The sequence below is a fragment of the Epinephelus fuscoguttatus genome, linkage group LG1 (genome assembly GCF_011397635.1).
Source record: "Epinephelus fuscoguttatus linkage group LG1, E.fuscoguttatus.final_Chr_v1".
Taxonomy (NCBI): domain Eukaryota; kingdom Metazoa; phylum Chordata; class Actinopteri; order Perciformes; family Serranidae; genus Epinephelus; species Epinephelus fuscoguttatus.
The window spans coordinates 4,356,455-4,375,177 of record NC_064752.1 but is presented as its reverse complement, the minus strand read 5'-3'; the positions used below and the strand labels follow the sequence as shown (position 1 = coordinate 4,375,177).

Below are 18,723 nucleotides of genomic sequence, written 5' to 3'. Positions count from 1 at the left end.
CTTCAGTTCTCCATCTAAGTTTTTACAGTTTTTCCTCAGTGGAGTCTGTCTTTACACAGAGCAGTAACGGCTTCATTTCCGGAATCACTGCCTGACTGTAAGGTAAAGAGTGTACACTTAAACTGATACTGATTTCTTTAGGTGGCGAAAACCTGTTTTTCTGTTGCCCCTGCCCACAGCAGTAGATTGCTTAGCTTCTGTGTCGGTCCTCCAGTCTGCCTCTCCATCTGGGGGCATGATGGACGACCTCTACTGTATGTGATACACTGACTATGCATTAGCACCTCATACAACCTCTCTTAAAAAGATCTGAACTTCTAAAGGTTACATGAGGCTGCTGTAACATTAAGTCCACTTCTTTGAGAGGTTTTCCTCTCAGAATCTTATTTTCTGTTGCAAAATTAATACGAGTTTACCCTTTTTGTGTTCATGCGACTAGTGAGAACAAACACACCAAAGCCCCCCATGTATGTACAACATGTCTGCTGAACACTATGAGCTGCTAAAAATCTTAAAATGCACAGAGTGATAAATAACAATACGAGTAAAGACGTAGTGTTTAATTACAGAAAGCAGCAAAAGTATGCAAACTTCCTTCCACCAAGAATTCTGGGTGCAAAAACAAATGTCAGTAAGTGTTCAACCTCTTCAAGTGCACCTGAACCCTCGACAGTAACGTGGTACAGCACTAAAGAGAATTTCCCTTCCTGGATCAATAACATGTTGCATTATTAAAGCAGCAATAAGTACGGAACAGGATAACCATAATATATCTGCACTAATCTGATACAATTATTGATCAATACCAGTGAGTCACTCAGCCAGGTGCTGAGATTTGAGACTTCACAAACAGCTGCAGAAGGGAAAAGAAAAGACAACAGAGGCTTTGACATATCACTGGTCTCTGACGCATAAAGGACATTAAGAGAAAAACAAAGTTAACAGCCCCGTGTGGTTCACATCTTCATCTACAGTCTTACTAAATGCACATAATACATCCTTATTAATAATGATGACACATTCTTAAATGGTTAATGGTTATTCATAATGTCCTTTCAGCTATTTTTCAATAATCAATAACCATTAGGCTACAGTGGTACATCATTCTATTAAAGTCACAAAGGTGTTAAAACTACAGTTAGTCCGGCTTGTAACATTATCCATAATGACATTTTAATTCACTTATAATGCTTCACCTCTGTTTATAATCTATAATAATCATAAGAAAAGCATCAAACTCCCCAAAAATGAATTTTAAGAAGTGAATCAGTACATTGGGAGATACAGACGGACAATTTGCTCTCTCTACATACAGTAGTTTGACTCAAAACAATACAAATAACACAATAACTTCCAGTCTTTTTTTTTTTTTTGTTAAATAGAAAGAGGATAGCTTACTGTGATAATGTGTTTGCTCTTGTCTGTGAATGATTTTTAATGTGCTGAGATGATTAATGCTGGGGGTTAAAACAAACACCAAACTGCACAAGACAAAACAACAACAACAAAGAAAGGGATGATGTTAACAGATCCATTGTGAGGGATGTCTGGAGGTAATGATTGGGAGGATATACAGTCTGTGTGTGAAAGGGACAGACAGACAGATAGATAGATATAACTGCTTCACCTGAAGACAGTCACCACACACATCTACAACTGTCGAGAATTAAATTGCACATGCACAAGAACGTCGCAGGCTTTTTTCCATCGTGATCCTCTGCACTAGTTTTTACAAGGTTCCTATTATCAGAGACTATGTGGTCATTTCTTTAAAGCCTGCTTACAATCTCTCACTGGTTCAATCAGTTTCAGAGATACTGGAATTTTATTTCATATAACTGCAACATATATAAAAAGGCGTTTCTGCCCATTGAACTTCTGAATCTAAAAAGATTAAAATCTGTCAGGCTGCATTTTGTCGAATAGCTGTGATTGTCTGTGAAGCCATTAAGGTAGTTTGACAAATATTTGGTGACCTCATTATGAATCATTTTATGTGTAAGTCTCAGTGTGACTGTTTTAGTATATTATGAATCCAAGCATGGGAGAGGCAACAGTTACAGAGACGATTAGCGTGTGGAGTCACTGAGACTGTACAAAACCTTATCTGCATCTTTAGTTTTACTGCACTGAGTTTACGAGTGGAGTGAATCAGTGAGTGCATCAGTGCAGTGCAGCGTCTGATTCATTACTTTAATAAGCTGCCGTGGTGTCACACCGGCTCCTGCGGTATGTACAGATCTCACTTTGTTTACATGCAGACACACTATGTGTAAATGGTGTCTATAACAGCTCACATTATTGACTTTCTATTATGGTCTAAGCTAACCCTTACACCGTTTTATGTAATAAAGATTATTCACAGGCTGATAGCAGATATCTTGCTCTTGTTAGCTTTGTTTTAGTTTGACATTAAACTCCTCTTTTTACCAAATGGACAGTGAAACCAGAAAGGAAATTAGAGCGGGTTTATGTGTACATGTGAAATGAATTTATGGCAAATAATCAGGTAATATGAACGTTACGTCAGCAGACAGTGTTTCCCTACCATTTGGGGGACAGCTCGTCCTGCATGTAGGACCCCCTGCTCCATCTGACCGACGAGGAATTATAAATGTCATTCATTTCATTATGAATTAAAGTAGACATTTAAGGTTGAAATAATGTCCTGCGGGATTTACACTTCTGCGCTGAACTGACACCGGCTCTGCGCTGACGTAGAGCCTACGCCGTACCCTACACCGTAGCCTGATGTGTACCTCCTCAGAAACGTAACTACACTTCTCAGTAACGCAGACCTCCTGTCTGTTTCTGTAAGCTGAAACCATTTCCCTCAGTGAAAAGGAAGCTTTCATTTACTTTAATTTCACGGTTAGAAACAATAAAGTGTAAAGCCTCCACAAAAATAGCATTTTAAGTCTTGTGTGTTATTTATCCTTGCTTCATATGCGCAGAGGAAATCTCTGCTAGCTGCTAGGCTAATTTATACAATGTAAAATGCCATAGACTTGTGCTAATAACGTTAGCATGTTGTATTTGTGGGGAAAATGTGTCCAGATAGAAACAAGTGTTTGTCTGTGAATGCTGTGAGTTATAGTGAAGCTGATTTGTGTACTTGTGTTTGAAATTGTCTCTACTGAGCCATGTTTAATCTGTGTTTAATGTGTGTTTTACATCAACTTAACTTTATAGCAATTCACAGAAATCCCACTGCCGGCCAGTGTTTTGGAGGTGTAACTGCAGAGTGACAGACACACCACTGCACAAGTACATGAGTAGGATACAGTGTAGGCTCTGCACAGAGCTGATGCAAAAGTATAAATCCCGCTTTAATCTTCCAAAGTTCAAGTATTGTGTTTCTGTATGTTGTGGTGTTATGTCTGCGTAAAGAGGAAACAAGTTACGACTGTTTGTAAAGAGGGAACAAATCCCAAATTTCCAACTTAAGAAAGACCAAATACTTACATTTGACTTATTTAATTTAATCTGGAAATTTGAGATGTGGTATCTCACATTTTTGGAATATGCTCATTGTATTTTGGGTTCAGCACCCATTATTGACGCACAACCTCCTCTTTTCGAGAACAAAAACTAAGCAGTAAAAAAATATTTAAGTTATTTGAAAGAGATGAACACCTGGTGGCCAAGGTCTAGCAGAAACATCAGTGGCTGCCTCTGGACCACCACAGAAGCACAGCAGTGTGTGACCAAGCTTGTTTCTATCATTAAATCTTATTGCCATTGTTAACTTATTAGCTATTATTTCTTGTCCTAAACTAAATCTGATGTGTTGTTGTCATAGTTTTTATTGCCACCAACTGGCCCGACATGCTTGTTTGAACATCTGGAATCGTTTTTGTGTTTTCATGAGGAAGGAGATATTGCAAACGATGATCGCGTGGGGTGAATTTTACTAAGGCCATCTGTTGTGGAAATCTTGCATTTGTCAGAGACAGATTTACACTCTGTATGTATTCCCATCTTGGTAATGATGATTAATGCAGAGACACTGAGTTGTTGGCTCACATTAGCTCACTTTAGCATATATCTCATCGCTGATCTCACTTGTGACTCTCTAGTTTGTTTTCATTCAGGCACAAAATCAATTTAAAGTCTAGTATCTCCTAACCGTAAAAGAATTAATGGCTGTTTATTCTCCATTTCTGCTGCCAGGTGCCTCCGCACTCGATTAAGCTGCCAAGAGCGCCGACCTCAGAGAAGTCATTGTTTAAAGAAACTAGCCGCAGTTTTCCCAGTATGGAGGTTTTCAACAAAATCAGATGAAAGAAGATCAGACCCATAAAAATCCATCATCTATTGTCTCTTAGATTCGAGTTTGGTATCTTGTGTTGTTGAGCAATTATGTGACTGGTTAAAGACTCTTTCCAACTGTGCTTCACATTCCTATAAACTGTGACCTGCTGTGCTTTGTTGGTTGCTATGCCAACCCCTGTGGAGGCAAGCGAGCTAGTGAGCAGCGTTTCCTCCGTTTTTATATTTCTGTGTGTGTGTGTGTGTGTGTGTGTGTACATTCCCTTTGTGTAAGTATACTCATTACTGTAATGATCAGACTCACAACTGTATCAGTGTCACACACTTTCAAGAAGGTTAAAGATGAAAAAGCTCACAAAGTCGAAGAGATAAAATGTGCATTCTTCACTGGTGGTCTTGACAATCTCGAAGGTCCTTAGTTAGAAAGTGGGAAGTCAGTTTTGCTGAATTTTTCTTTCAGTAGCCTGACACTGATAAACTGTTAACTAACAGGTTAATTTTGAATTAAAAAAACACAAAATGAGATGAAACACAGGAGGCCTTTCCTTTTACTTGGATGCTCCACTGACTCGATGTAAGCTTCACTGCTGCATTTCAAAGCCCTATCCATTTAGATGTGGTGAAGTTTTAATGTTTCGTGTTGTAGAAGAAGATATACTTTATTTATCCCGAGGGGATATTAATTCTTTTCACTCTGTTGTCATATACACACACATGCGCAAACAGGACCTATACACGCATTAAATGGAGAGATGTTAGAGTGAGGGGGCTGCCCATGGACGGGTGCCCTGAGCAGTTGAGGGATCAGTGCCTTGCTCAAGGGTACCTCTCCAGCTACCACACTCAATGCTTGGTCCGTGGCAGGACTTGAACCTGTGGGTTCCCAAGCAAAGTCCCTATGGACAGAGCTACTGCCACCCCAAATGTCTTTTTTAATTTCGTGTTGGCTTGTGTCACACTGACAGCCACGTTAACATACTAAAACACAGTGCTAACTGCCACCTCTTTGGTCTCAACTGGTTAGCTAACTTTAGGCTTGGCTGCTCCCCACTGCGCACCAGCCAGGTTAGCAGCACCGCTCAATCGTGATAACAGCTGGTGAAGCCGTCCAGGTGGATGGACAACGTGCTGCGGCAACATGGTGGCCACTCTTCAGTCTTGCCTCAGGTAGCCCGGGTAAGTAAGCAGCTTCATTTTGAGCTGGAAAAAAAAAAACCTTTTAGCACTGTTAACTACGTTAGCACCACTAGCTGTGCCAACACTGCTAAAAGAGCTAACAGTGAAGCTAACAATGCTAAAGGGGGTTTGCAGCTTAAAACTGAGCCGCTTAATCACCGGGGCGACCATGAGGTGGGCACAATATTTTCACAGCAACGTTGTTGGGTTGGGACTGCATTACTAGTGGTAATCACAGAATGACTGGCACTGCGACGTAGCTCCCACCCTACCCAGTTGGTGGAGACCAGAGACTGGGCAGTAGGCACTATGTTTCTGCATGTTAAGCCAGCTGTCTGTCACCTAACAGATCCAGGTGGTACACAGTGCAGTAAACTGAGAAATAGCAAAATAGACCTATCAACCAACATGCATAACTGTCAAAAATATTATTGGGGATTAAACGTTGAAATCTCTAGTCAGGAAAGCTGCAGTTTCCTTCTTTCTTTAATCTAAAATGTCTGTTCAGTTACTCAGTTTAGGACAAGTTAGCTTTTACTCAAACAGACCTTCTAAAACCACAAAGCCAAAACATGCGTAAGTTTTAGACTGGTAAATGTGCTCACGGACCATGTGAGGTTTGGAAACATGATTTTTCACTTTAAACTTCACCGAAAACATTAAGTTGAGTCCTCTGACTTATGAGTGCTGAAACAAACACGAGGAACCACTTGATCTGTTTGACCTGACATGGTACTGGTCCAGTTTTAAAGTAGACGAGTTAAATGTTTTATAACCACCCACCAGGAACACTTTCAATAAGTTAAATAAGTTTTTGAGCAGACACTCAACAGCATCCACATTTGGTCTGAATCACATCTTTGTTTAACTCAGAGGCAAATACATTTTAAAGACTGATAAAAAATATCTGTACTTGATAAAAACTGAGGCTACAGAGTGCACTGAGGAGAACGTGAAGAAGTGAGATGTAGAGAAAACAGTTGCATGAATTCTCTTCCTTGACCTTTTCCAAGACTGCCAGTAAATAGTCTTTTTTTCTTGCTGCATTTGTAATATCAGCAGAGACAGAAAAGAAAGACAAGGGGAGCTGAATGACGCTTCAAAAAGTCATGAGATTGATTTTAATTTGTGTATTGATTTATCAGCCGAGCCACTGACGCACCCATTCGCCTTTTCATAATGAAATCATCTGTTTGACAGTTCTCGTTTAGGACTTTTTCCACATACTGACAGCAGATTACGACTTCATGATGAGGAAATGGAAAAGAGAGGAGTCATTTTACTGGAAGGGACATTAACCAAATATGCAATGTCACTGTGATTGTGCGATTAGTTATATTAAATTGTACAGAACTGAAAAGCTGTCTGACTGCCTGATGCCAAAATGACAATAAAAGAAATAAAAGTAATAAAAAATATTTCTGCCATTAGTGTTTGCCACCCACTGTCAAGCCCATTATTTTGTTTCTCTGCTCCGATGCTGACCCGCTCTCCTCTCTGTGGAGCCTTTTCCAACCAATCAGATCAGATGTCACCACACAGCAGTCACATCACTGTGGGGAGTGCACATGTTTACTTTGAATTAAAAAGTACAAATGTTGCTTTTTCTTGGAGGAACTTTCAAGACTGAAAATGAACATGGAACCCAAGTAAATCAGATCAAGCTGACTCATTTTTTGGTGGGATTTAACACCGTGTAATGACGCAAGTTGACAAACGTTCAACCAGGCAAACTGTTTCAGGCCTCAGTAGGATTAAAGTCTCTTAACTCCAGCAGGGTTGATGCTTTGTTCTGCCCACAGAGTCTCACAAGTGCTGCAGCCTCTAAACCAGTCTGAACATAAGCCATGAGTTTAGGAAACTAAAAGGTTTTACACAGTTTAAACTTAAAGTAAAGGCCAAAAAAAACAAGCTAGACTCTAGAGGGGAAAGCCATCTGCTCCAAAACAAAATGAAACTTTAATAAAGGAAAGAGATGTGAACGCTGAGCAGGTACAGAGAGCTAATCTTTACCCTTACAATGAGGGAATTAGAAATACACTACTGTATTTATACTGAGTGTGTGTAATGCTCACTTCACTGTTTGTACTTCTCAGTTACTTGAGAACATGCTTTTGCAAATACAGAGTTGATGAGGTAACACTGCTGAGGCTCAAAGAGATGGAAAAGTCAATTTCAATAACTAATTTAAGACAACATAATGGTTCCATCTCAAACAACACATGGAAAGTTTGAATGACTCTCACTTCAGTTTGCCAGCTGCTGCTCATACAGTATTTGTGAGAGACACAGAGTCATCCACAGCTTGTCTTTTGCTGCTCTCTCATGTGTGTCTGTCTGGCAACAGAACGAGCAGAACAAACTACATTTTGAAACATAAGCCTATAAATATATCATAAACTCAGCTGCTATAAATGTCTGGGCTGGTATTTTAAAACAGCATAATACTTCCATCAGTAACAGAATTTAAAAGAGATTATGAATACTTCTGGATGTATCAAATCAGTCTGTGACTTAAAATTTGAAAAGAAAAAAAACCCGCTGCTGTCAAAATCACAACATGATAACTATCTGACTCAGCCAAGAGGAGATTTCCATCAGAGATCTGTGAAAACAATCTGAGAAAACCTCATCAATCAGGCTTCATTTTCAGTGGAGCAATTCACACATGTTAGAGTTTCTAACACTACAATTCAGCTTAGTTTCAAAACATTTATTCTGACATCAGATGTAATATCAGATCAGAGTTCTTCTTTATAGTAAATCAGTACAAACATCAGTACAAAACAGCGGCTCTATAAAGAAGCTCCTACTGTTAGAATCCAACCAGAACAATTTTTACCATTTAAGTTGCTTCCACAGAGTTTAACTATAAGTATACACTGGACTCCAAGGTGGTGCCCATTCATTTTAATGGAGATGATTTTGGTGCATATGCCACAAAGTTTTCTAGTTTCGAGGTTTACTTCCGCTAATATGTACAATAGCATTTCTACTGTTGATCCATGAATCCCTGCTCAACTCACTGACTTTATATTGTGATGACATCATGGATTTTTAAATCGCTTTTCTCAGCTTAAGTTAAGTTTTACAAATACAAAACCTCCATGGGTCAGAAATTCAAAATAGAAAGATTCATAAATGACCCAGTTCGAGGTGTCCCGTCAACAGTTTTATAGACATGTCCTTTACAATGGTGGTCTATGGTGACAATACTTGTTGGGCAGCAGGGTATTTTTTCACTGCAATAACGCAAGTGGCCACTGGGAAACATTTGCTGCAAAGCTAAGCTGCCTTTGTTGGGGACTGGCTGTTTCTCTAAGTCAGAAGTTTTCAAACTATAAGAATTACCTCCTCGGGAGTGCGCAGTCAGTGTCAGTGATACACAGCTAACGGAGGCAATTAAGGTACCTGAAGTAGATAAATGAAATGATTAGAACATCACAGCCTGAAATTACACGCTAAACTAAAATGTCGCAAATATGATGACCAGTACCTTGAGATAGGGTTGCTTTCACTTGCACCGTCTGGTTGTGATTTCTATAGAAGTGCTATGCAACGATATCAAGCAAGCTGCGCCTCAAATTGATTTTAACAAGGGAGGAGGGTGATGGATAATTTTAACAAAGCAAACCTGAAAGCAACCAAGTAACACAAAGGAGGGAAAGACCCATATCTTGTGGAAACATTCACAGAGACATTAAAAAGATAGGATCACAGTAAAGTTGACTTTAAAACCCTCTGATCTCAATTAATTTCACTGCAGCTGCTTGACATACGTCCTCAAAGCAAAGTCAAGCTATCAAAGTTTATGTTATCTGTTGGAAAAATATGCCCAGAAATAAAAGTATTGCAATGGCATGTTTTTTCGACAATGATGAAGTGTTTTGTGATAGATTTTGAGTTTAATATCGTGTTAGTTACATCAGTACATTTGTCATGTTTTCAATCCATCCTGACAGTGAATTATTTGGAGACGCAGTGCAGAAGACAATGAGAGACAAGATGTTTCTAAAATGGATTATAGTGAGTGAACTTTGTGGATAATCAGTGTAAATTAAAGGGCTGGTTTTGTTGTTGATGTCCTTGTTTATCAGCACGCCCAGTGGCAGTGAGACACAACTAATGGAGGCAATTAAGGTACCTGATGTAGCTAATAAAAACAAGTTTTAATACCAAGAGCATCGCAGCATTAATCTACAAGCTCAGCCAAAACGTCAGAAATATGACAACATGTATCTTGAGATTGGGTAACTTGGACTTGAATCGTCCAGTCATGATTTGTAATGAAGTACTAGCTAATGATGGCATGCAAGCTGCGCCACAAACAGAGACCATAGGTGTTCCAGAGGAGAGAGGTGGAAAACCTCCGACCTCTTAGAGACATACACACCAGGACGTAGTTTGAGGTCCTTATGGAGAGGTCTTTTGTCTGTTCCAGAGGTCCGGCTGAAAACTAAAGGGGACAGAGCGATTGCTGTCAGGGCCCCAGAGGCTCGAGTGAGTGATCTCTTTTAAGTCCCTTTTTAAAACATACTTTTATCAGAGAGCTTTTCCTGATTTTACCTGTGTTTTAACCTCATTTAGACTGTCTTTAATTCTCTGTTTTTATAAACTTAAGTGTTATTGTCAGTTCTTTTCAAAGTTGTTGTTGTCTTGTCTGTTTCAATCACCGACATGTAAAGCAGTTTGTAACTCTGTTTTTAAAAGCACCACAACAAACTGCATGGTGGGATTCAAAGGCAGGGAAGGCCCATGTCAGTGTGGAAACATACACAGGGATATTAATAAGGGGAGATTTATGTCATAGTGAAAATGGTAATACTGTAGTGTTTTTGGGAGATGGTTGGGAGGCCGTGCTCTAAATTGATTTGACTGGAGCTGCTTGAAATACCCCGTCAATGTAATGTGACGTTGCCTTAGTCTTTGTTATCTGTTGGAAACATATATGCCCGGAAATAAAAGTATACCAATGACATATGTTTTGACAATGATGAAGTGTTCTGTGGTGGATTTTGAGTTTAATATCCTGTTGGTTACATTCGTATATTTGTCATTTAATAAATCCATCCTGACTGTGAGTGAGTTGGAGAAGCGGTATAGAAGACAGTGAGAGATGAGAGCGACTGAGAGGTTTCTTGTGAGCGAGGCTCAGTGGCTAATCAGTGTGAATTAAAAGGCTTTTTATTATTCAGTACCATTAGGAAGGATCAATATCTGATCTAATATCTTATCTCGATCCTCAAGGCTGCCTTTCACATCAGACTGTGGTCATTAGTTTGGGATAGACACACACACACATACACACTATACACACACGCTACACACACTGAGGCATTGAAAGGACACAACAGTGATGTACACACTCACACAAACACACACACAACTAAAGGATATCAGGGTACTAATGTAATTATAAACTCTAAATGTTCCTGTGTTAATGCGGTTTGAACTGCCAGCAGTGGAGATCCATACTAACTCAATAGTAGGACATCAGACAGGAGACTGTGTGTGTGTGTATGTGTGCATGTATGTGTGTGTGTGTGTGTGTGTGTGTGTACGTACGTTTATGAGTATGTGTGTCAGAGATCTATAAGTAGTCACTATGTTAGAGTCGAGGAAAATGGATGTATTTCTCTCTCATCTCTTCCCATTACCTCTTACTTCTGGTCTTTTCATTCAAAAAACTGATAGACTTTACATATATTTTCTTATGTATAAGTTTCTCTTTTATATTAAGGATTCTTTGAGTTTGCCGTACTTGGGTTTCTTCATATTTTATTTAACTATTACCTCTTTTCCACCACAATTTGAGGTATATGCACGTTGTTTAAATGTGAAAAAAGCTGCTCAAAATAGATGCTGGATTTCTTTCCAATTGCCAGGAAACCAGAGCTACTCTGCAACAGACCTGTATGTCTTTATGTTTTTTTAATTTTTATTTTTTACTGGTGTGTCACATTCTATGTCACAGATGCTGGAAAACAGGTTAGTAAGCAGCAGAAATCAGCATGGAGGCCGGTGAAAATGTTACAGAGGTTACTTGTTTTTTTTATATCTGTCACTTCCTCAGTCTCTCTTTCAAACCCGGCGGAGCCTAATTTAGAAAGATGTATGAAAGCTGCTTGAACGGAGATGGACAGTATTTTTTGTACAACCATGGCTCCACCCCTCCGCACACTTAATGAAAGATAGACCAAAAGCTCAAACATAAAGTGACACTGCCTTGATGTAAGTGTGTGGAAATCCAGTGTTGGTACGTCATTGCATCATGCCGGAAAAGGGGTGAAAATTAGCATGGCCACCCAGGTATTGTATTTTCATCATTGCCGACAGGAGCTGACGCAAATAAATAAACACCCATGAGTAATGCAGAGTAATCTGTCTACGGAGTCAGTGCCAATTGTAACCTTTCCCACAAACTAGAATTACCACCTTGCAGTTGTATGCCTCCGTGTCCGTCCAGATTCATGTAGCCATGACAGTTAACAATGCTTCAAATATGTATGTTGCTGCAATGAAGCTACATATTCTAAAACTTGGATGCTTCACACAGATCTTCAAACTGCCAGCAGAGAAGATCTATACAATCGCCACAGTTTCACGATGGACACTCAAGATTACTGTCACCAGTTCAGTGTCTGATCAAATGTCTCCCCTTCTGTGCCTGAATTATGACGTTGAATAATGGCAAAGAAAAAGTGTTTTTGCGTATGTATGCAAGGGCGGATGGAAGAACAACCTGCAAACATCATGCCTCCAGCCATAGGTATTGCCGGCATGGAGGCATAAAAACAAAAGTAGGAAAGGGGTTTATGTTCATAAATGTGCACCAACACACCAAGGCAAATTCCTTGTGTGTAAAAACCTCCATGCCAATAAACCTGATTCAGATTCAGACTGTACTGACTGTTTCAGCAGGGCACTGCAGGGTGGGAAACTACCCTGCTCACTATCCAAATGCTGCTAACACTCCTGCCAGTGGCTGTTGATGCTACAAGCATCCCGTGGCTTGAAGACAAATAGCTCACTAACTGTGGTGTAGGAGTTTTAATAATGTGACACAGAATTCCACAGTAGCTTTGTTTTCATCAGCAAAGTACAACAAGCGTCAGTGGTGAGCATTACCAGAGTCACACAGAGCAAAATCAAACATACACACATCCAAACTGAGTGTGCTGTGGTGTCTCATTGGGGTTAATTCTTTGCATATAAAAACAAACACATAAAACACACCCACAGAGAGCCAGCAGTGATGAACAGTGTCCAACTCTTATTAGGACTCCCTTCCAAATTCCACCCAACGCATCCAATGCTTACGACTCCCACACTGCAATTAGACTCCAAGCAGCACTAACATATTCCTCACCACATGACACCAGCAGAAGGTAGTGCATTCACTGGATTTAGTGGGAACCTCCTGACATAAGTTTCTGACAGAAGTTGTTTCTCACGTGGACCCTGAGGTCCACAGCTGGTTTGCTATTTGTCCAGGTGGTTGCAGTGATCACAATTGTACGTCCTCCAGAGTTTTCTGCATTAAACATTTATGCTTATTAGTTCAGACTACCGGTGACAAAGCAAAAAGCTACAAGTCATTGTTGAAGGAAGCCTACACTTGTCGCGGCCTGATGGACGTTTAGCAGATCTTAACTCTTTAATAATAATAATAATAATAATAATAAATTTGATTTGTAATGCACTTTATATTTAACGAAAAATCTCAAAGTGCTACAACAGCAAGAAAAGAAAAAAAATAAGTTAAAACAAGAGTTAAAAGCAGTTATTTTTTAAGCGCTTCAATGATGCAGCGAAGCATCAAGAATCCAGTGTTTCCCACATAATTAGAATCTATGTGTGGCAGTAGCTGACGACGGGAGGGCTGACTTTCCTTTTTTCTTTCCTTTTTTTCTGTGTGTCTTTGTGTACGAGTCTGTGTCTCCTCTCTGTTTTGGAGGTTTTATGCAGATATGTGAACACAGTGCAGGCGCAACTCTTTTTTGTCCCCTCAGCAGCAGTTTGTGGAGTTTTGAGTAGATAATTGTTGCCTGTACCAAACAATGCATGAAGTACGGAAGAGGAAGTCTTAGCCTAAATATCAGCTGCCTACACCTGATCTCCAAAAGTACTGGCCGTTATCCCAAGAGGATGATAACCCAGACTGCATTCATATATATGCAGCCCACCTAGCCTGCTCCCTCCTGTTAACCTGTTTAGATTCTTATGATCCATATTGCTAACCTGATTTTGGCCCTGTATAGTGCTATTGTGTATGTTGACAAATTGCACCTTATTGTTATTGTGATCTTGTTGATTGTTTTCTTAGCCCTTTTATATTTGCACCCTCCCACCTCCTATTGCCACTGCTGCACAGCAATTTCCCTCTGGATAAATTAATTTTAATCTCATCTTAAATGATCCTGAGTTCAGCCCAGTTCAGTGGCGCCTCTTCTGATGTCCTTAAAAGAACCATTATGGGGTGGTCACCTGTGATGCAATGATGCATTCAGACTCTGCTCCCTAACTTGTTAAATCAACAAATATCACATGACCATATCATATTTACCAGGTGCAGGAAAATATATCATTAAAGCCGGCCCAATTAAAAGTTACTGCAGTGTGTAAACAGCCTGTGGAGGTTGTTTACAAAAATAAGCTGTTACTATAGATAAATGAATCAAATCATTAGAATGTATGTACTAATACAAGTTTCCTTCATAAGTAAAAAGTGAAAGTTGTACTGTAAACTCTACTAGCATGGAGTTAACCAGGGGTATCACCAACTTTATCAGATGTGTCAGAAGTTTCTGGTGGTAAATGTAGTGTATGTAATGACTGACTTGAAGACACAAAGCATGCTGCTGTCTCTGAGAAGAAGGGCGGGAACAACTGACATAGATACTACAACGAATCCTCTGACAGTCCCATTTTGGGAAGAACAGGCTGAGCCAACAAGCTTTCAGCCCTCCCAAGAACACACCTCAAAGACTGGGTACAGAGCTCCTGATTGCACAGCCTGAAAAAAAAAAAACCCCAGCAAACCAGCAAAGTTGATGTGATGACAAACAATTACAAACACCACAGTGATCCACTAGTTCACAGGTGAATCAGGGACCTTCACTCAGTGCGACGGTCACACTGTGCCCTCTGGTGGATGAAAAAAAGACACTGAACAGCTGCAGTTATTTGGATGGTGACAACAGACCACAGCACACCATGTTTGGGAAAAAGGGGGTATCCCAGTGAAGGGCCAAAACATTTTATGTCAGAGATATTAGACAGCTATGTCCTGTTGCCATCACTGAAAACAGCATAACTTGGTTTTCACTGACTACTGGTGGACAGCAGTGCTCCACACATACAGGACGTGGACCAATTCATAGTTTTCACATCTGCATGTCCACAAGGGTCTGCTCTGGACTGCGTGATGTAAATGTCATCATCCACTCATGTCCATGAGGGTCCACACAGACCCTATGCTGATGTCCATGTGCAGCCCATTTTTTCTGACCTCCAGACCTCCAGCGCATGCTCCAATCTCATTTCACACTTCAGTCCAGTTCAAAACACTGCAGTCACGCCAGCCGCAGCCACAACATTCACTCAAGACACAGAGGCGTCTTCTTAGTTTTACTTTCACCGGACGTCGGCAGTAGGAAGACAGTAAGCCCACCTCCCAGCACTCCCATTGCTGCTAGAGGCTCACACGGACCTTCAATTGTAGTACAAATACAACTGTGCATGCATGACCACAGCTATCTGTGGACATTCAATGTGGAAACTATGTCCTAGGTTTAAATGATAATTAAGAATTAAACTGAGACACAGATAGTTTCAACATTCAGAGCTTGGATTTCGAACATAGATATGAAGAGAGCCAGATGCAGTGACATTCAGCCTGCGTCCACACTATTGTTTTAAACAGTGTCAGCATGTTCCTCATTAGCCGGTTCCTCTTACACCTCTTTCAGTAAACTGGGAGTCAATTCCTTGTCGTCTTTGTCAGACGTGATGACCTTTATTTGTGTAACATCTCTACACACGTCCATCTGTAGAGGATTCATGTGCAGCGGTGTAAAGTAACTGTGTACATTTACTCAAGTGCTGCACTTAAGGATTATTTTTAAGATTCCTGTATTTCACTTGAATGGTTTCATTTTATGATACTTAGAGATGTTACAGAGCTGAAATTTCTCCCATGTGCCAAACATGTAGGAGAACTACGGTGGACGACGCAAAAACACAAATGGCTCTATCTAAAGCTGCTAAGTGATCTGTCTGTTCTGGACTACTGTAGAAACAGCATGACAGACTCCATGGAAGACGACTCGCTCAGTATATAGATATAAACAGCCCATTCTCAGGAAACGAAAACACAATATTCTTATCTTCAGGTGATTACAAACTAATGATCTTTAAATATACTTTGATACTGATACTTTTGCTGGATTAAAATTTGGAAAGCAGGATTTTAACTTGTAACAGAGTATTTCTACCTTGTGGCATAAAAAATCTAAGCACCTCTTCCATCACTGTTTATTTCTGGCTGACACAAAATACACTGGAGTGTGCTTACTTTTCATGGTACCGGCTTCTTCCTCATCCTCGTCATCGGAGTTGATGACCATGGTGCCCAGCTGTGACTGCATGGTTCCAGTGTCGTCGTGTGCGATCATAGTCCGAGCCGTACCGCCGAGTGAACTTGCTAATGATCCAGCGGCCCGGATAGTTCCTGAGTCGCCTGTCCCCGCCCGCACCATCGTCCCCTGGTCCACCTCATCCTCGTCCTGAAACACACACACAGGCAGAGGGTAAAACCAAACACAAGTCATGTGAGAATCTGGTGGCTGTATGTCCACAAACAAATCGAAGAACTGTTGTCTATAGTTTCTTTTGCCTGGAACATGAAAACATCAGACACAGCAGGTAGATTATCTTTTAAAAACTCACTAAAACAAAACCCTTTTGGCCTTTTATTTGTCCATCTTTTCATATGTAGAGTAATTTGATGAGCTGGAGGACGACAGCAAGGGTCCGAGGTCCCGCCCATCGCTGCTTTGCAGCTTTAATTTGATCTGTATTTGGCTTGTCTGGCCTCTTCTTGTTTGATTGATAACGTGTGATTTTAAATAATTGCTTATTTTTATCATTGTTGCTTTTGTGTGCACCCCAGGAAGACCACAGACCACTTTGCAGAAGAAGCCTAAAAGGTTAAAAATCCAAAGTAAATTAACTGCAATAACACATTCTCGTAGGTTTAAGGTATCCTATGCAGGGTTGTCACTTACTGTTTGAAAACACATTTGCTAGCGAAAGTGAAAGCCCAGGTTTACCCTCCGTTGGTGTTACACCTTGCTATACTTGTGTTTTTCTGCGCTTGTCTTGAAAGCCTTGAAAGCCTGGACACTACCTTTTTATTAAGCTCCAACCTCACCCGAGTGCTGCGGGGTAAACATGTCCCGAACACAAAAAATGAGACGTAGATAACAAAATACAGTCAGAGGGCAGAGTCTCTGGAGAAAAATACACCACGACACACTTAGTGCATCGTACAGTAAGTGATGATTGAAAGGGATTACTTCTGTACAAGTCTATGTATTATATAGACATTGTTTTTAGGAAAATCCTGCAGAGTGTAACTTTAAAATTACTTCTGATGCCTTTCTTAGTTCTACTTGTTGTGTAAAAGTTATATCAGCTAAGTATGTGTAGCACAGACGTTGTTTTAGGGTGGGGGCTGAACATTTTTGATCAAGATCAAAGAGCTCAAAGAAGAGGTTGTTTTTTTTTTTTGGTTTTTTTTTACATATTTTGATGGAGCTTTGATTATTCCTTTCTTTACCGAATTGTCATCATCTTCTGCATCCTGCTCTCTCTGTTCAGCCTCCTCCTGTCTCTTCAGTTTGATCTCCATGGCGTCTGTGATCAGCGCTCTGAGGATGGGGCTGGGCTTGGCTGACTTGATGAACGGATCCTGAAAGAGAAAGAGAACACATTGGCTTTACTACTGTTCTAAATGCTGGACTGAAAATGTTTAGCTACAGTTCAGGTTCAGTGGTAAAGGTTCATAGGAGGTTACCTGTAACAACTGTGTGGCAGTCGCCCTGTTTTCTGGGTTTTTCACCAAACACTGGCTGACAAATTCTCTAAATGCTGGAGACCACAATTCTGGGTTCCTGAACGTTGGTGGAGGGTTGGTGGGGATCATGAAGATAGCCTAGAAACAGAAACACCACTCAGTACAGCCAAACACGAAGGTGTGCACGCAGAGAGACATACTCAACAACAACTCTGTCTTCATAAGTTGGCCATCTAACATCTCTAGACACACAAATACACTTTTTTCTCTTTATAAACCCAAACACAACGACACTGTAAAGACTCCCTCACCCTCATGGGATGTATGTCAGCGTAGGGAGGCTTCCCCTCGGCCATCTCTATAGCTGTTATCCCCAGAGACCAGATATCAGCCACACAGTTGTAGCCGATCTCCTGTATGACCTCTGGAGCCATCCAGAACGGCGTGCCGATGACTGTGTTTCTCTTCGCCATGGTGTCCTGAGGAACAGAAAGAGATAATTGAATCTGAGCTCAGCGTTATAGAAACTACTCACTGTGTGGAACTTCCTGAGACAAATGAAAGAAGAACAAGAACACAAAGACTCTCTTACCGTACTAATGAACCTTCATTAATATAGGCCTATATTTTATCTCCAAGTGCACGTCACACACTGAGCGAGCCGCCTGTTAATGACGCTGTGGGCTAATGGGCATGTAGCTACTTCCATGTTTCAGATGATACGTCATGTTTGTAGTCGACCAATGAAGATGAGTTTACATATCACCTTGGGTTCGTCCTTCACCTTCTCAAAATGATCCCACACTTTGGATTTCCTGCCCGACATGTTATTAACTAGCCTGTGGAATAACCGCAGGTACCAGCCCTGGAAATTAACCTGACTCCTGTCTGACTGCTGAGCGTGGACACTTCCTGTGTCTGTCCTTTCACATTAAATTCACACATGGTCCAGTCATATAGGTTTTGATTTATTTTGACAAGGTGCAGCTCCTTATAGAGTTGGGTTTTTTTTTGCAACTACATGACCAATGAAATCTTGCCGACTAATGACCTTTCTGTTCCACTTATGTTCGGTTGACTACTAGGGGTCAGCCCTGATGACCCAAATTAGTTAAGATACTCACTTTTTTTAAGGTTTAGTCTTCCACTGCATCGTGTGTGGGAGTTGCAAACTTATTTCATTGTACTTGTACAAT

General features: G+C 40.5%; 1 protein-coding gene across 1 annotated transcript in view; it reads right to left on the bottom strand.

Annotated features, from left to right (window-relative positions):
• Positions 1-18,723, bottom strand: part of LOC125887195 (serine/threonine-protein kinase 4-like) — a 48,058-nt gene that overhangs the window by 14,208 nt on the left and 15,127 nt on the right. The window contains exons 6-9 of the mRNA XM_049573847.1: positions 17,839-18,006; positions 17,528-17,665; positions 17,291-17,422; positions 16,025-16,235 (exon numbers count right to left, since the gene is read on the bottom strand). Of these exons, the coding sequence (XP_049429804.1) occupies positions 16,025-16,235; positions 17,291-17,422; positions 17,528-17,665; positions 17,839-18,006 (649 nt within the window). The remainder of the gene's footprint in view (positions 1-16,024; positions 16,236-17,290; positions 17,423-17,527; positions 17,666-17,838; positions 18,007-18,723) is intronic.